At 50.9% G+C, this 16545-nt stretch overlaps 1 protein-coding gene across 2 annotated transcripts; it reads left to right on the top strand.

Moving 5' to 3' along the window:
• Nucleotides 1–599: 599 nt before the first annotated feature.
• Nucleotides 600–16053, top strand: RNF122 (ring finger protein 122; the record flags this gene model as incomplete). Of its 2 annotated transcripts, none has more annotated exons than XM_082863659.1 (6): nucleotides 600–624; nucleotides 7419–7575; nucleotides 12976–13021; nucleotides 13340–13381; nucleotides 15273–15352; nucleotides 15623–16053. In XM_082863659.1, the coding sequence occupies 6 exons, from the start codon at nucleotides 600–602 to the stop codon at nucleotides 15735–15737; spliced, it is 465 nt and encodes a 154-aa protein (XP_082719785.1). In that variant the 3' UTR covers nucleotides 15738–16053. The 2 variants fall into 2 exon arrangements, with proteins under 2 accessions (XP_082719785.1, XP_082719784.1); XM_082863658.1 differs by having other exon boundaries at nucleotides 15270–15352.
• Between the last annotated feature and the right edge of the window lie 492 nt (nucleotides 16054–16545).

The following is a 16545-nucleotide window of genomic DNA, read 5'->3' as shown; positions in this document are numbered from 1 at the left end:
AAGGACTGGGAAGCTGAAGTGGGGAGGCGCCCGAGGAGCAAAGATGCTCCCCACCCTCCGATCCGGGCAGACCTGCAAATAATGCCCGGGGACCAGAGGAAGGCTCCCATTGGCCAGAGGGCGGGTGACGGCAAGGGGGCGGAGTTTCCCGGGGCAGGGGGCTGGGGAGTATAAGGGAGGGGGCGTGCGCGCACCGTGTCAGTTTCGAAGTCCCTGGCTTCTACCTTCTGCGCCCAGGCAACTGGATCGCGCCTCGGGCTAAGGCTTTTCCCTCCTCTGCCCACCGGGCGCCTCCACCCGGCCCTGCGGCGCCCCGCAGCTCCCCGCCCCCCACCAGCCCCGGGGCCCTTCCTGCTTTTCCTCCGCGGTGCTTTGATCCGGGGGCCCTTCTGTTTGTTTTCTCTTCTTTCCTCTTTGTTGCTCTAAAACCCACCTCGCCGAAGCCCCCCGCTGCGGAGGGAGTTCGACTTGCAGAGGAAGGCGGCTACCGCGCACCTCATCCGCCCCTCCCGCGACCCCGCCAGCCGGCGCGCCCACCCCGCCTGCCAGACCCGCCGCCTGCGTTCGTTCGCCTGAGGAAGCCAGCCGAGAGTTCATTGATGCACCCATTCCAGTGGTGTAACGGTGAGTCCCGGGCCGAGAAGGCGAGGGGCGCGGAGCCGGCCGGAGACGCGGAGAGCGGGGCGCCAGGCTTCAGATCCGAGGGCTCGTTCTCCCTCTCGAGCCAAGTTTTTCCTGAAACGGGACCGGCGGGGAGGCGTCCTGGCGCCCGACTCTGCTCTGCACACCGCGGAATTTGGGGGGAAAAAAATATTCAGGTTTAACTCCAGGGCTGGGAAGGATCTCTTGAGCGGGCGGCGGGCGGGCGGCGGGCGGGCGGGCGGGGGGGGGGGGCGTGGGAGCCGAGGGGTTCCCGGCCTTTGTGTGGCGGCTTCGCACTCCTACCCCCTTCCCTTGGCTTTGTGCGCTCAAACTCTGTTCTTTGTTGTGGTTGTCGGAGAATTAAATCCGCGCTCGGGCTCGGATCTCCTAGAGGAGCTCAAGTTCCTGGCCTGAAACTTTTCAGGCTATTTTAAATATGTATACAGTGCGGCGTGCGGGGTGGCGCGCCGGGGCGGCTTCCTCTGCGCCTTTGTTGGCTTCGCACCGGCGGCGGAGGGGGCTTTGTGACGGTGGAAGACGCCGGACTAATGAGCGTGGCTTTATTGGATTGATAAAGCCTTGCAGAGTTTTCGGCGTCCGGCTACCCTTGAGAGCAGGGCTTGCCTGGAGAGCTGTGCTCTCGGGCCCCAAGGCCAGACTAGCTCCTGTGCCTCGGCGGTGGCCGCGCCTCCAGACCCGATCACCCCTCCCACCCCGGCCTGGGTGATGCTAAATTCATCCCACCTGAGGCTTTTAGCGGTTCAGGTGATGCATAGAGGTTGGGCTTGGGTCTGGTTCCTCGCCCAGGCTACCTGAAGAGAGGGCCCTTCTGGGCGGGTCAGTTCAAAACTTCGGCTCCTGATACCCTCCAGTGGCCCTAGGATCTTGACTGCGTTGTTCTAAAGCTTGGAGAGTTTCTGGTGAAATGGGGGAGCGCGGCGGAGGCACTTCTGGTGAAAGGGGGAAGGGGACCGGGGGGACCCAAGCAGCTGGCTTTATCTCTCAGTAGGGTAGGCTGGTTAGTTAGGGGGGTGGGAATCCATTATTGAGAGCAGACTCTTGCCAGATCTTGCATTAATTATTTCAAGAGGCTTTTGTTTTAAGGCAGGGTTTGGGCAGCATGTGTATAAGGGGGCCCCCATCCCCCTCTTCCTCTTGCTGGTAGGATCTAATTTCCTGAAAATGAACCCAGCTGTGTGTGTGATAGGCAGCATTGCCTGAGTGGGGATGAGGGGGTGGGGTGAGGAAGGACGGTGCATCCCAGCATCTGGGAAAGATTCCTGTTGGCTGGGAAGGAGAAGCGTTTCCCAGATCCACTGGTCTTTCTTGGCCAGCCCTTCTCTTGACGTCACTCCAGCTCCCGGCCCGCTGCTCAGATACGAAACATTCTGATGTCAAGGCTTTCATAGGTCGGGGGAAACAATGGAACAGACTTCAGGAGAAGAACTAAGGTGGCCATCACTAACACTAGCCTTTCTTCTGGGCAGCCCCCTTTCCTGTGAGGGTTTAGACCAGAAGAGGACTTGCTGCTTTATCTTTTCACTTCTTTTTTTTAAAAATTTATTTGATTTTTATTGAAGTATAGTTGATTTACAGTGTTGTGTTTCTTTTCACTTCTTTTTTTTTCAATTTTTTTTGTTTACTGAAGTGTAGCTGATTTACAATGTTGTGTCCATCTCTGCTGTACAGCAAAGTGACTCAGTTATTACACATATAGACATTTTTTTAATATTCTTTGCCATTACGGTTTATCACAGGATACTGAATATAGTTCCCTGTTCTTGTCATTTCTTTGTTTTTTTTTAAATTTTTAAAAATTTTAAAAATTTATTTTTGGCTGCATTGGTTCTTCATTGCTGCGTGCAGGCTTTCTCTAGTTGTGGTGCCCGGGCTTCTCATTGTGATGGCTTCTCTTGTTGCAGAGCACGGGCTCTAAGCTCGCGGGCTCTACAGTGCAGGCTCAGTAGTTGTGGCTCACAGGCTCTAGAGCGCAGGCTCAGTAGTTGTGGCGCACGGACTTAGTTGCTCTGCGACATGTGGGATCTTCTGGGAGCAGGGCTCAAACCCGTGTCCTCTGCACTGGCAGGTGGATTCTTAACCACTACGCCACCAGGGAAGTCCCTCTTGTCACTTCTTAAAGTGACAGAGAGATGACTTTTCTGACTCCAGTGAAGAAGCAATCCTTCTCCGCACACTTTTGTGAAAAATATCTAAAGCCCCTCTTTCCTGGGGTTGGTATTCTGTCCTTACAAGTTTAGAGGAAAAACTACTCCACTGTCAGGTTTTAGCCCAAGGTATACTTTTCTCACTTCTTTTTAATCAGAATGCAAGCAAATGGACCATCTCTTCTCAGCTATGAAGCTCTTCTCCCCCATACTTTTTTTTTTTTTTTTTTTTGGCGGTACGTGGGCCTCTCACTGTCGTGGCCTCTCCCATTGTGGAGCACAGGCTCCAGACACGCAGGCTCAGCGGCCATGGCTCACGGGCCCAGCCACTCCGCGGCATATGGGATCTTCCCAGACCAGGGCACGAACCCGTGTCCCCTGCATCGGCAGGCGGACTCTCAACCACTGCGCCACCAGGGAAGCCCTCCCCCATACTTCTTTATCACAGAAAGTCCCAAACTCACTGACTCAATCCTGGAGCCCCAGGGGAAGCTTCTCTCAGTAAGATAACATGGTCAAGATAAACTGATAAAGTGCTGAGGCCAGAGTGCCTCCAGAGTGAATACATGTAAACCCTCTGCATTCGCTATGGCCATTGCTGTGCAAGTTCCCAGAACAGGGAACCCAGTGAAGTTCTTTGGGACCCTAAAGATGCCGGGATCCAGCTCATGGAGAGCAAAGGCAGGTTGAGGGTTAGACTCTCTTACGGCATCAACAGTTGATGAGACAGGGTTAGGGAGATGTGCCTGGTGGGGAAGAAGGCCTCTTGGCATTGAGGACAGAGTTCCATGGAAGAGAAGCCGAAAGGCCCCTTTCCAGAGTAGACAGAAAACTGTCCCTCCCTGGCCAGTCCACCATGATGTCTTCATGGAAAATTGATCTCTTTTGACCCACAGAGATCAAATATTTAAGTGGAGGGTGAAGGAGTGGTGAAAACTTTCTAACCCAAGCTGGAGGCTCAGAAGCAAAGGCTGAACACAGTTTAGTAGCTCATTAATTTACTTCCATCTTTAACCAAAAAGTCTTTTCAGGATAAGAACTACTTTTACTTTTTGTTTTCCCACAGTGCCTAGGTCGGCGTATAGATCAAGCCAGCAGCAGTACTTGTTGCTTGACTGGTCATCTGTTAGCTGAGGGCAGTTTCTGGGCAATTCTCCCAAACTTCAGTCTCCTTACTTTGAAGTGGGAGCTTTTGCCAAGATGACCAGATCGTCTTGAGAAAAATTAGGAGTTATTTATCTGTTAACCAGTTGTTGAAAACACGCCAAGCACGAGGGTAGACACTGGAGAATGTACAGAAGTGCACTTTGCTGTCCTCAGACCTAGCAGCACTCAGGCTTGTTGGAATCCCTCATCTCTGATCTCAGGATTGTGTATAATCACACCTCTACCACGGCCCTCACTTTGTATGATGAAAACCTTTGTGTCTGTCTTCTTCCCTAGATGATAAAATCATCTTGTCTTTCTTCTTTGCTTTTTTATCTTCAGTGTCTGTTGTGGTACTTGTCATGTAATCACTGCTTAATGCCTGTTCGAGTTAAATGAAGTTGATTCTAGGAACAGTTGGGCAACATAAGACGGTTACAGAGTGTGCCAGAGCTGGAACACGTGATACAGGCTGTGGGCACTACAGATTTCGGGGTGGGGAGTCCCTGGAATATCATAAAGACCGGGTTTGGGGGACTTTGGGGAAGGAAAGGGAGTTTCAGGCAGAGAAAGCTTCGTGAACGAAGGTGTGGAGGCAGGTGAAGATAGAGATGGGCAAGAATTAGAGAGGAGGCTGGCCCACCTGGGGTGATGCTGGAGGATACTGAGTCGGGGAGGTAAAGAGGGGACCCAACACACACGTGTTTAGGAGGACTTGAAGCCAGTCATGAGTCTGGGAAATACACGCTAGAAACCAAGTGGAAGGAAATGTCAGACATGTGGGCTAAATTAGAGGAGGGACTAGACATTAGTTAATAGGCACTTGGAGTAGAATTGGGCTCCAAAGTCTGTCTGGAATAGAGACTTGGCAGTACAGTTGGCACACAATCTGAAAGAGGTTTGGAGGGGGAGGTTCATTATATCGATCACTAGATTGATCTCGGGGATGAAGAGGGCTGAGATATATGAGGTCAAAGATGACTCCAGTCTTTCAAGCCAGTCTTTCTGCTGAGTTGGGGTTGCTTCGCTAATTACAGTGTAGGATTCCAAAGTGTATTAATGGTGATCTGTCTCCTAACCACGACGTCAGGAAAGTACTTAAAACCCACATTGAGGGCTTGAGTCTAGAGAGGTTCACCCACCCCCGCACACCTCGCAGGATCTCAATTCCTTGACCAGGTACTGAACCCGTGCCCTCGGCAGTGAAAGCATGGAGTCCTAACCACTGAACCACCAGGGAATTCCCCAGAGGGCTTTGAAGCCAGGCTTTCTTAGCTGTTTGACTGTACACACATTGTTTAATGATGATTGAGTCTTTTTTCCCCATGGCGGGGTGGGGAGTAACATTTCACAGTGGCCTTATTACAAAGGTTAAGTTATAGCTTGAGAATGTGCTTGGGTGATAGCAGGTGTATGGTAAAGTCTAGGCTTCTTGTCCCAGCACTTTCTGAAATCCAAGAGTTTGAGGCTTACCTTTCAGATCATTGATAGTTTTTGCCTGCAAACAGGAAAAAACACTCAACTGGCTTGTGGTTAAATCCTATCTTTTATTTTTCTTTATAAACATGATAGAAAATTTACTAATTCTCAGAACCAGTAGTCCCAAGATAGTGGCTCTAGGATTGCTTAATCCAGCAACTCAACCGACAACATCTTTCTTCTTTCCTTGTCCTCTCTGCCACCAGCTTGATATTGAACTTCTCTCTTTCCAGCTATAACTTGGCTGCCACCCTTCCAGCTGTTTTGGGGAGATGTGACCCGCCCCGCCCCACCCCCCGCCAAAAAAAAAAAAGAAAATCTTGTCTTTTCCAACAGATCTGCTCTTTGTTTCTTCAGCCAGAACTCTGTCACATACCTACACCAAAACCAAACCCCTGGCAAGGGCAAGGTGATTACCACCTTTGGACCAATCAGGATTTAGCCCTGGGTCATGTGAGAAAGGGAAGCATCCAGTGGCCACCAGTGCTTCCCAAGCTGAAGGGACCTTGTTAAACTGTAATAGATTCTGAGTCAGTTCAGTGGGGGTGGGCCCGAGAGTCTGCATTTCTGATGAGCTCTGGGGATGCCACTGCCATTAGGGGACTGCATGGCAAGGCTTTGAGTAGAAAGGGGGAAGGTGGCCAGTAAAAGTTAGCTGTAGCTCCCTGCCCTCACCCCCCCGCGCCTTTCTGGAATGCTGGCCCAGCCTCAGAGTGAGCAATTTCTATTCTGGCCCTGGTGCAGTTTGGCTTCCGGAGCAGGTAGCTTAATAATGACAAATGACCTTTGCAACTGCACTTTGCAATTTACAAAGCGCATTTCTTACACCATCGTTTTCGGTACTCTCTGCACATTGCTTGTTTTCCTGTGACAAAGTGGAGCTTAGCGAGGTAATTTCCTAAAGGTCACATAGCTAGGGAGAGGTGGGATTGGAGCCCAAGTGTACCTTTCCTCACCTAAGGCTCTTCATTTTCCTACTGCACTGTATAGGCTTCTCCCTGATGGAAATGAGTTTTCCATTTTCCGCCCATTGCCTGAATCCTTGATCCCCTAGATGGGGATGCTGGTTTAAGTACTGTGTGTATGATCCCATTTCGTAGATTGGTTAAATAATTTACCCAAGATCATGTAGCTAGTAAGTGTTGGAACTAGGGTACAGATATTAGCCCCTGGAATGTAAATTGGTGCAGCCACTACGGAAAACAGTATGGAGGTTCCTTAAAAAACGAAAAATAGCTATATGATCCAGCAATCCCACTCCTGGACATATATCTGGAGAAAACTCTAATTCGAAAAGATACATGCACCCTAATGTTCATAGCAGCGGTGCTTACAATAGCCAAGGCATGGAAGCAACCCAAGTGTCCATCCACAGATGAATGGATATCAAGATGTGGTATATATACATAATGGATATCACTCAGCCATAAAAAAGAATGAAATAACACTATTTGCGGCAACATGGATGGACCTAGAGATGATCATACTAAGTGAAGTAAGTCAGACAAAGACAAATATCCTATGATATCACCTGTATGTGGAATCTAAAATATGATACAAGTGAACTTATTTACAAAACAGAAACAGACTCACAGACATAGAAAACAAACTTATGGTTACCAAAGGGGAGAGGGAATCAGGGAAGGGTAAATTAGGAGTTTGGGATTAACAGATACAAACTACTGTATATAAAATAGATAAACAACAAGCACCTACTGTATAGCACAGGGAACTATATTCAATATTCTGTAATAAACCATCACGGAAAAGAATATGAAAAAGTATATATATATATGTCTAACTGAATCACTTTGCTGTACACCAGCAACTAACACAACATTGTAAATCAACTATACTCCAATTAAAAAAAAAAGGAAGCCCCCGAGTCAGAGGTTTGCCGTTTCTCCCTGCATCCTTGCTCACACAGAGTGGCCCCAGTGGTAAATTTCCCACTGTCGTAATACTTTCCCTCCCCGTTCTTTGCAGGGTGTTTCTGCGGCCTGGGACTGGTGAGCACCAACAAGTCCTGCTCGATGCCACCCATCAGTTTCCAGGACCTTCCCCTCAACATCTACATGGTCATCTTCGGCACAGGCATCTTTGTCTTCATGCTCAGCCTCATCTTCTGCTGCTATTTCATCAGGTGGGCGGCTTGCTGGCTGACCTGGGCTTGGGGGAGTCTAGGAGGCGGCGGCCGTGGGTCGGGTGAGCTGAGTGAGGCTCCAGTCGCAGAGTCACCAGCCTCCAGCCGGGGCCGCTGCTTTGAGGACAGGCCTTGGTCCTGCCCTTGGCTGGGCCCCTGAGGCCTGGTGTTTCTATTTACGTCAGCCTGTCAAGTTGTCGGAGAGCCGATAAGGTCAACATGGGTTGGGCTGCGTTCCCACCCTTTGGCCAGTTATTCTCAGGTTGCCTAGAATGACCGTCCAGGTAATATCATCAGTGGTCCCTAGCTGTCTCTCTCCGCCCATTCACACTCTCTGGATGGCCAGGGACGGGAGGCATCATTACACCAATGTCATGATCCTCTGCCCTCCTGGGAAGTCCTGCTGTCATCCCTCCAGAGGCTAATATTAGCAAGCTGGTGTCTGCAGAGCCGCTTATTTGTTCTGCCTCGTAAGCTCTTATGTTTGAGAGAGAAAAAACCGAAAACCATCCCTTCTTGAGCGTGGCTGTGCTAGCCAAGCTCCAGGAACTGTTTTCTTCACTTGCAGACAAGGGAACTCGTGGCTGTTTTCTATCAAAAAATGTGGGGCAGGGAAAAAAAAGAAAAAAAAAATGTGGGGCATGCCTGGTATTCAGAGTGGAAAATACAGTAGTGTTTCTGACTAGGGTGCCCTGTTGGTATTAACAATTCCTCATTGTATGGGACTGTCTTGTGCTTTGGGGAACACTGGACACCCCTGACCATTAGAATGTGCTAATGGTCCTGAGAGCCATTGTGATAACCAAGCCACACAACCCCCCACACACAAACACGTGATCACCCAACGCCTGGGTAGACGGATGTCAGCTGGGGTCTAGGCTGGTGTCTGATCAAATCACCTAAGAAGATTAAATTAAGATGAAGGAAAAAGGAGTTCCTGTTCCCCGCTGAGATGTCCCAGTGGGTTTGAGTGCTTCACCTGGCAGGAGGCTGGGGGAAGGTAGATACTTGTCCGGATTCCTAGGGCTGGAGGAGCTCCCTCTTAAGAAGGGGAGGTACCCGTGGGCCCTGCTCTCTTGTGCTCCCCGTCCATACCTTGGGCTCCTTCTTTCTCAGGACTTTAAAAAGTCCCCGGGACTGGAATTTTCCACTTACAAGTCTTTGCAGAAGAGGTAGAGTCTAAAATTTGCATCTAATTAGTAAGTGAGGGTAGATTTCCCATATCTCACCACCCCTCCCCTTTCCCCAAGCCTAAGTTTTCTTCTGCAAACTCTTTCGTCTTCCTGACCACCAACCACTGCGCTCTTCCCATATGAAGCAATTTATACAACTCCCCAGAGACGGAAGATGGAGACATAGCAAAGATTTTTGTGTGACGCTGGCAGGAGGCTGTAAAACCAACTCTGTTTGGCCCCTGCACACACACACACACAGAGGCACACCCATGCCAGGCTGCAAACGTGGTCAAGAGAAGAAAATCTACAAAATTACTCTGAGCCAGTATGTGGGTGACCGGGCTTCATTTCCCGATGCTGCCACTGATAGGTGTGATCTTAGGGTTTTAGCTACTCTCTACTAGGTACCTTCTGTGTGCCAGGCATCATGGTCAGCATTTTGTAAAACATTTAGCTTACTTAGTTCTCAGAACTTGCCTCCAGTTTCGGTATCAGCCTGCTTCTCCTTCATAAATGAGGAAATGCATATGCTCAGACAGTAACAGATCTGCCGATGGTCCTATATCCAGGAAGATGGAGAGGTGAGCTAGTCTGATGACAGTTAGGGAGAGTCTTTCAGATTCTAGATGTTGGTCTTCTCGGATTCCTCTTCCTTGAATGGGAACAGCTGTGGCATCCATGGCCACCGCCTTGCAGCTAGAGATTGTGGTCCTGCAGAAGGACGGGCTGGGAGCTCTGGGTATGGCTGATTTATTTTTTGTTTGGCTGGAGTTAAAGAACAGAGCTGCAACCACATGATACCAGAAGCTTTCCCCACTGCGGGGCTGCTCGGCGCCACCTGTTCCTCCTGCAGTAATCTGCCCCTTTGCCACCCTGCCCTCTGTCCTGCAGTCTGCCCGAAGCCAGTTTGTCCCTGGCTTGCTGGCATGTGGCAGCCTGGGAGTGTCTATATATAGAAAGACACACAAGCACAGAAGCCACTTCCTCTCCCTGCTTCTCGGTTTCCTCCTCAGCCAAAATAGGCCCGTGACCCCCCTCCTGACCTGGTGAGCTCATCGGCCAAGGCGAGCCTCTGCTCCCCCTCTGTCTCCCTGCCTCCCATCCCCCGACTGCAGGAGCTGATCTCTGCCCTACACAGGATGGAGGGGCCCGTGAAGTACAACTGGGCAGGAAAGGAACCATTATTTTCGGGACCTGGCTGCATTGTTTGTTGCAAAAGGGGAAAAGCTGGGGAGAGCCCACTGGCAGCGGCTAGAAATGGTCTCATTGAATTCAGGGTATTTTTAGTTCCTTTGCTCACCCAACAGCTGAGAAGGCCACCTGTCCAGAGTTGTTGGCACTCGATCCCCTGCTGGGATGGCCCAGGATCTCTGCTTTTTGCTTTGTTTCCCTTGCAACCCTTTTGGCCCCATTTCATCACAATCTATACCTTCCTGACATGGAAATCTACATGCAGAGTGAATATAGAATGCGGCTCTGAAGCGCTTGACTGTTCCGAGAGATAGTCTTCGGCTCTAAGAGTCAGGCTTTTGGAGGATCCTCAGGTGAGACCATTAAAGGGAGCTCGGCAGATGGAAGGGCCGAGGGTGGAGAAGGAGGGCACCCCAGGCACCCTACGACACAGCAAGCAGAAAGGCCCTGCACGTACTCTGCAAGTGTAGCCATGTTGCAGGCGAGGCGGGCGAGGCTTAAGAGATGGACAACCCCTCGTTCTGAGTCAGGAAGCAACTCCTCACCACTTCCTTATTTACTCTGTACATACCTGCTAACAGAGCAGCTGCGTCTCCCTCAGAAGGCGGCTGTGAGCACCCGGCGATGAGATCACTTTCTTTCTTCCCCAGATTAACCCAATATCAGGCAGGTCGCACTTGATCATTTAAGCTTTGGGTACATCCTTCCCCGCCCCTCTCATTTGGAAGTGGGGACACAGTGTATATATGAAAGTAGTACAAAGGTAAAGGTGGGGGCTTCCCTGGTGGCACAGTGGTTGAGAGTCCGCCTGCCGATGCAGGGGACGTGGGTTCGTGCCCCGGTCCGGGAGGATCCCACGTGCCGTGGAGCGGCTGGGCCCGTGAGCCATGGCCGCTGAGCCTGCGCGTCTGGAGCCTGTGCTCTGCAACGGGAGAGGCCACAACAGTGAGAGACCCGTGCAAAAAAAAAAAAAAAAAGGGAAGGGTGGAATGGTGCAAGCCCTGGTTAGGCCCTTAGCCCAACCCTCCAATGACCAGAAACTGTCCGATCCCACCCTCAGACCAAGGCAGGGGAACACCTGCCCCACCTGTCCCCTGACCTCCTGTTAGGAGCCATGGAGGTGGCGGCAGCCCGATCGTAACCTGTCCCCTGGCTGTGCATCAGATACGGCTCTTCCAGACCTTCTGCACCCCCCTCCGCTCTGGTTCCAGTGTCTCGGTGTTGCTCTTGGGGCATCTTACCTCGCTCCCTTCGACTGAGGCTCGTGGAGATTCCCTGCCTCTGACTCAGGCCAGCAATCTTTTCCTGCAAAAGGCCAGATATTATAGGTTTTGCGGGTCATATGATCTCTGTCTGAACCACCCAGCCCTACTGTGTGGAAGCAGCCATAGATGGTACCTAAGCTATTGGGTTGGCCAAAAAAAGATCCTTCAGGTTTTTCCATAAGATGTTGTGGAAACCCTCAAATGAACTTTTGGGCCAACCCAATATAACGTGGCTCTGCCCCAGTAAAATTTTATAGGCATTGAACTTGAGTTTCATATAATTTTAACATGGCATGAAATATTCTTTTGATTCCCGCTTTCGGCCATTTAAGAATAAGTACCGTTCTTAGCTTCTAGGCCCTATGAAACAAGCAGTCAGCTGGATTTGGCTCTCAGGAGGCCGTGGTTTGCTACCTCTATCCTACCTAACCTGGTGGTTTTCTCAGGTTTCCTTCCAATAACACAGCTCTTTGGTAGAAATGATCCGTGGGAGAGAAAGCCCCAAGTACAGGAGGACATAGAGCTCCCTGCGTAATTCAGAAGGTTTCCCTCACTGAAAATAAAACAGAAAAAAAGAATAATAATTATGATCAATGTGTGATCATGGCCCTAGCCATCTGCATAGTAAGCCATTCAGAGTCGGAGGCTTGTTGATGAAAGGGCGTTTCCCAAAACCATCTCATATTCTCAGGACCATGGTATGTGCCACCTAATTGGTGAAGCAGGCCACAGTGTGTGTTGGAGAGCTCGGGCTCTGTCATCAGATCGACTTTGATTCAAATCCAGACTCTGCTGCCAGCCAGTTCTGGCATTTGGGCAAGTTACTTAACTTCTTTGGACGCCGTGTTCCTCATCTGCAAAAAGGGACGTCTCTCCCTCTGGAAGTTGTTTGGAATTGGTGCAGACATCAGGCTTTGCAAATCCTCCATCACAATTATGCTCCTGCCATTAGTAACGGCGTGTTCTGGCCATTGTGTTTTGGCCATTGAGAGTCCAGTTGTATGCGGGCCACCAGCTTGAAACAAAAAGAGGAAAACAAAGAAGGAATTGCCTGTGTTGGCCTGGCGCTGTGAAGTGGGGCAGGCGTGTGCTCTGGTTCCAGAATACTTGTGTTCTCTGAGTGGAAAATTCCCCAGGCTCAACAGACTTTATCCTGCTCCCCTGGCTTGGTGGAAATGTCCCTCTTAAGAATATCTAACTTCTGGGAATTCCCTCGTGGTCCAGTGATTAGGACGCCGTGCTTTCACTGCCGAGGGCGTGGGTTCAGCCCCTGGTCAGGGAACTGAGATCCTGCAAGCTGCGTGGCACGGCCAAAAAAAAAAAAAAATCTTACTTCCATACAGTCAGCGAGCAGATGGTTGACCTGTATATTTGGGGAGCCTGAAGGAAGTGACCTACCAGAGACAGCAGGGAGGGTGAATGAACTATGGGTTGGCCAAAAAGTTCGTTCGGGTCTGCCATCGCATCATATGGAAAAACGAACGAACTTTTTGGCCAACTCAGGATTAGCGCGCTCTGCAGAGACGCCCCCAATCTGGGGGAGCCGGCAGTGAGTTTTGAGGCAGTTGAACCTGAGTAAGAGTCTTGAGTCCTTAACCCACTCTGGTGACCTGCAGAGGGTCCCGCGCATACTCCATGTGTCTATGGGAAGCACACCTCCCCACCCCCAAAAGGATGCCCCAAGCAGCCAGCCGGCCTCTCCTGCTCTGAATGGCTGTTTGTGCAAAGACATAATGATCTCTTCTCTCCCCTCTTTCTTGCTTCCTCAGCAAACTCCGGAACCAGGCACAGAGTGAACGATACGGATATAAAGAGGTAAATAAAGTCTACGTGTTGCCCCGAGACCTCATCCACTATTAGCCCTGCTTGGGGAGGAGGTGTGGGGAGAGAGCAGGTTTAAGCTGGACAGGCCTCCCCCTTGGCCTCACCCCTGGCCCCCTCTGAGGCTAACTCCTTTCCCCGTCCTCAAGTCTGGCTGGGCCCAGGCAGGGCCCAAAGCCCTCCTCCTTCACGGGAGGATCACGGGGGCACTCCTGTGTGGGGCCAAAGACTCCCTCCCTTCCTTGGCGGCGGATACCACCTGGCCCCTGTGTTTGGTTGCGTCTGATACCAGGCCTCCACTTTTTTCCCCAGGTGGTGCTTAAAGGTGATGCCAAGAAGTTACAGTTATATGGGGTGAGTGCATTGGGACAGGTCGCGGGAGTGCCCGGCGGGTAAGGCAAACCTTCTCCAGCAATCTCAGCCTGACCTTTTCAGGAACCCTTTTAGTCCCTGCCTTCCTATTTCCTTGGGCCAAATAAAACTCATCCCAGGAGGTGATCAATATGCAGAATCCGTTATGTCTGGAACTGAACCAGCGCAGGCATAAAACAAAAGGATCACAAAAGGGTTTGGATACATGGTGTGACCGACGGCCCCAGGAAGCCCACTAGGCATAATCTTAATGGGGAAGACGGTAAGACCACTCCATGCCAGATTTCGGTGACTTTCCCCTGCTCAGACCCCAGGTCTTGGTCTGAAAGAGGTTACCTTTGTGTGTGCTCTGTCGTAGTGACTGGATCTGATGCGTGTGTCCAGCCCTGAGGTTCTTCCCTGTTTCCCTCCATTCCCCTCCCCTCCCGCATCACACCCACTCCCTGGGGCCCCTCAACTCTGACTCATTTAGGACTACACCATTTCCTCTTCCTTTCCCACCTATGCCTTTGGGGTCACCTAACTCATTTCCCAAGACTTCCTTCCATAACCACGGACACTCCTACAGAGAGCGTGTGTGTGGTTGTATGAGTGGGGAGGATCACAGGTCTCACTACACACAAGACTCTGCCTGGACATGGCCTCATTTCATCCCTCTTTTTGGGGTCCACTGTCATGATGTCCACAAGTTCCAATGTTTCTTTAGCTCTCCTCCAGAAGAGTAATTCAGCTGGGATTGAAGGGGTTATAATATATTGGAATGTAAGGCTGGACTTAAAGAATGTAAACCGGGGCTTCCCTGGTGGTGCAGTGGTTGAGAGTCCGCCTGCCGATGCAGGGGACACGGGTTTGTGCCCTGGTCCGGGAAGATCCCACATGCCGCGGAGCGGCTGGGCCCCTGAGCCATGGCCGCTGAGCCTGCGCGTCCGGAGCCTGTGCTCTGCAGCGGGAGAGGCCGCAACAGTGAGAGGCCCGCGTATCACAAAAAAAAGAATGTAAACCATACACCAGACCCCCCTCCTTTAGTTATTGATAAGTGCCCCCTCACCAAAGGTCCTAGGCTAGAAAGGCTTAAAAATCAGAACTACTCAGCCATAAAAAAGAATGAAATAATGCTCTTTACAGCAACATGGGTGGACCTAGAGATTATCCTCCTAAATGAGGTAAGTCAGAAAGAGAAAGAGAAACACCATGTGATATCACTTATATGTGGAATCTAAAATATGACACAAATAAACCTATCTACAAAACAGAAACAGATTCACAGACAACAGACCTGTGCTTGCCAAGGGGAGGGGGGCGGGTAGCAGAGAGACGGATTGGGAGCTTGGGATTAGCAGGTGCAAGCTATGATATATAGAATGGATAAACAACAAGGTCCTATTGTATAGCACAGGGAACTATTATATTCAATATCCTATAATAAGCCATAATGGAAAAGAATATGAAAAAACATAATATGTATAACTGAGTCACTTTGCTGTACGGCAGAAATTAACACAACATTGTAATTCAACTATACTTCAGTTTAAAAAAAAAAAAGGTTCCTCTATAACAGCACTGCCCAGTGGAAATCTGAGGATAGAAAATGCTCTCTATCTGACCATCCGGTGTGGGGACCACTTGCCACTTCTCAGCTGTTGAGCGCTTGAAATGTGGCTAGTGTGACTGAGGAACTAAATGTTGAATTTCAGCTTATTTGGGTCGACTTAAATCTAAAGCAGTCCCCTGTGGTTCATGGCTACCGCCTGTCAGGGTGGGTTCTCTCTTGGGTGGATGTTCTCTCTTGGAGGATGAGGTGCTGGGTATTCAGGATGGAGGAGTGAGGCTCTCCCCCATCTCTTATCACGCGGCCCCTTTCTCCCCACAGCAGACCTGTGCAGTCTGTCTGGAAGACTTCAAGGGGAAGGATGAGCTGGGCGTGCTCTCATGCCAACACGCCTTTCACCGCAAGTAAGTGTCCACAGTGGATATGTGTGTCCCGGGGTGGCTTTGGAAGAAATAAGCAGGGAGCATCTTCCAGAGCCTCCAATCCCGACCCCTCCCATCTCCCCTTTGCCGGTGATGCCCTTCATCCTGTCTGGACACCAAGCAAGCCAGAGGGGTTAGACCAGGTTGAGGATAGAGAGGTTCTTGTCCTGAGAAGCAGCTGGGCTCCATGAAAAGACAGCTGGAGCAGATTGGTATCTTCTTAGGGAAAAACAGGTCGTCTCTTGCCCGCAGGTGTCTGGTGAAGTGGCTGGAAGTACGCTGTGTCTGCCCCATGTGTAACAAGCCCATTGCTGGTCCCTCAGAGGCCACCCAGAGCATCGGGATCCTATTGGATGAGCTGGTGTGAGTGCTGCCTTCATACCAAGGCCTGGAGAAGACCTCTAGCCTCACGGGTGCCTGGTCCTTCCGCGAAGCCGCAGTGCAACAAGACTGTTGGGTGGTGATGGGCATGCTCACCTGGAGGGGCGGGGGTGCCGGGCTGGTCTTCCGGCCTCAGGGTGAGACTAGACTTGCCCACCTCTCTGCTTCCTGAAGCCTGCTTCCCTGCTACTCAGTTCTGATGGTCTTGCCCATCAGGACCACTGTATCCTGGTACTGGACTATCTGCCCGCCTTGTCCCTGCTCTGGGAAAAGAAATCCATTCCTATTTGGCCAAGAACTTAGAGCACACCCCCTTGACGGTTCTGCTGAGGAGGACAAGCTGCCCTGACCTAGAAGAAGGGATGAGATGGGCTCTGCCCCACCTGTGACCTCCCCACTCCTTCCAGAGGAAGGTTAGATGGGAAGGAAGGAAAGATGGAGGAACCAAGTGCCTCCAGTGGAAGCGAGGGAGGCTCTGTAGGAAATGGGAAGAGCAGGGATGAACAGAAGAAAAGTCAATGTTTACATGGGACCTATGGAAACAAAGGCTGGCTGGCCGGCCTGCTGACTACAGAGGGGTAGAGGGCAGCCCCCTGCCCCTCCGAGATCTGAGGTGCTATCCGTTCCCTGTTCCTCGGTTGATCTCAGAGCTTCCTATTCCGTGTTGGGGTTTGAGTATCCACCGCCCCAGAGGAAGGGCTTGGTCTACACCCAAAAGGATTCCCAGGGGTTTTTTCTAAAGGAGCAAAAAGGGGGCCTGGGGATGGGGGTGTCTGGATATTAAGGTCGCGGTG

This window comes from Leucopleurus acutus (assembly GCF_964270905.1).
Source record: "Leucopleurus acutus genome assembly, chromosome: 21".
Lineage (NCBI taxonomy): Eukaryota > Metazoa > Chordata > Mammalia > Artiodactyla > Delphinidae > Leucopleurus > Leucopleurus acutus.
Note: the sequence above shows the minus strand (reverse complement) of the source record. Positions and strands in the feature narration are given on the sequence as shown.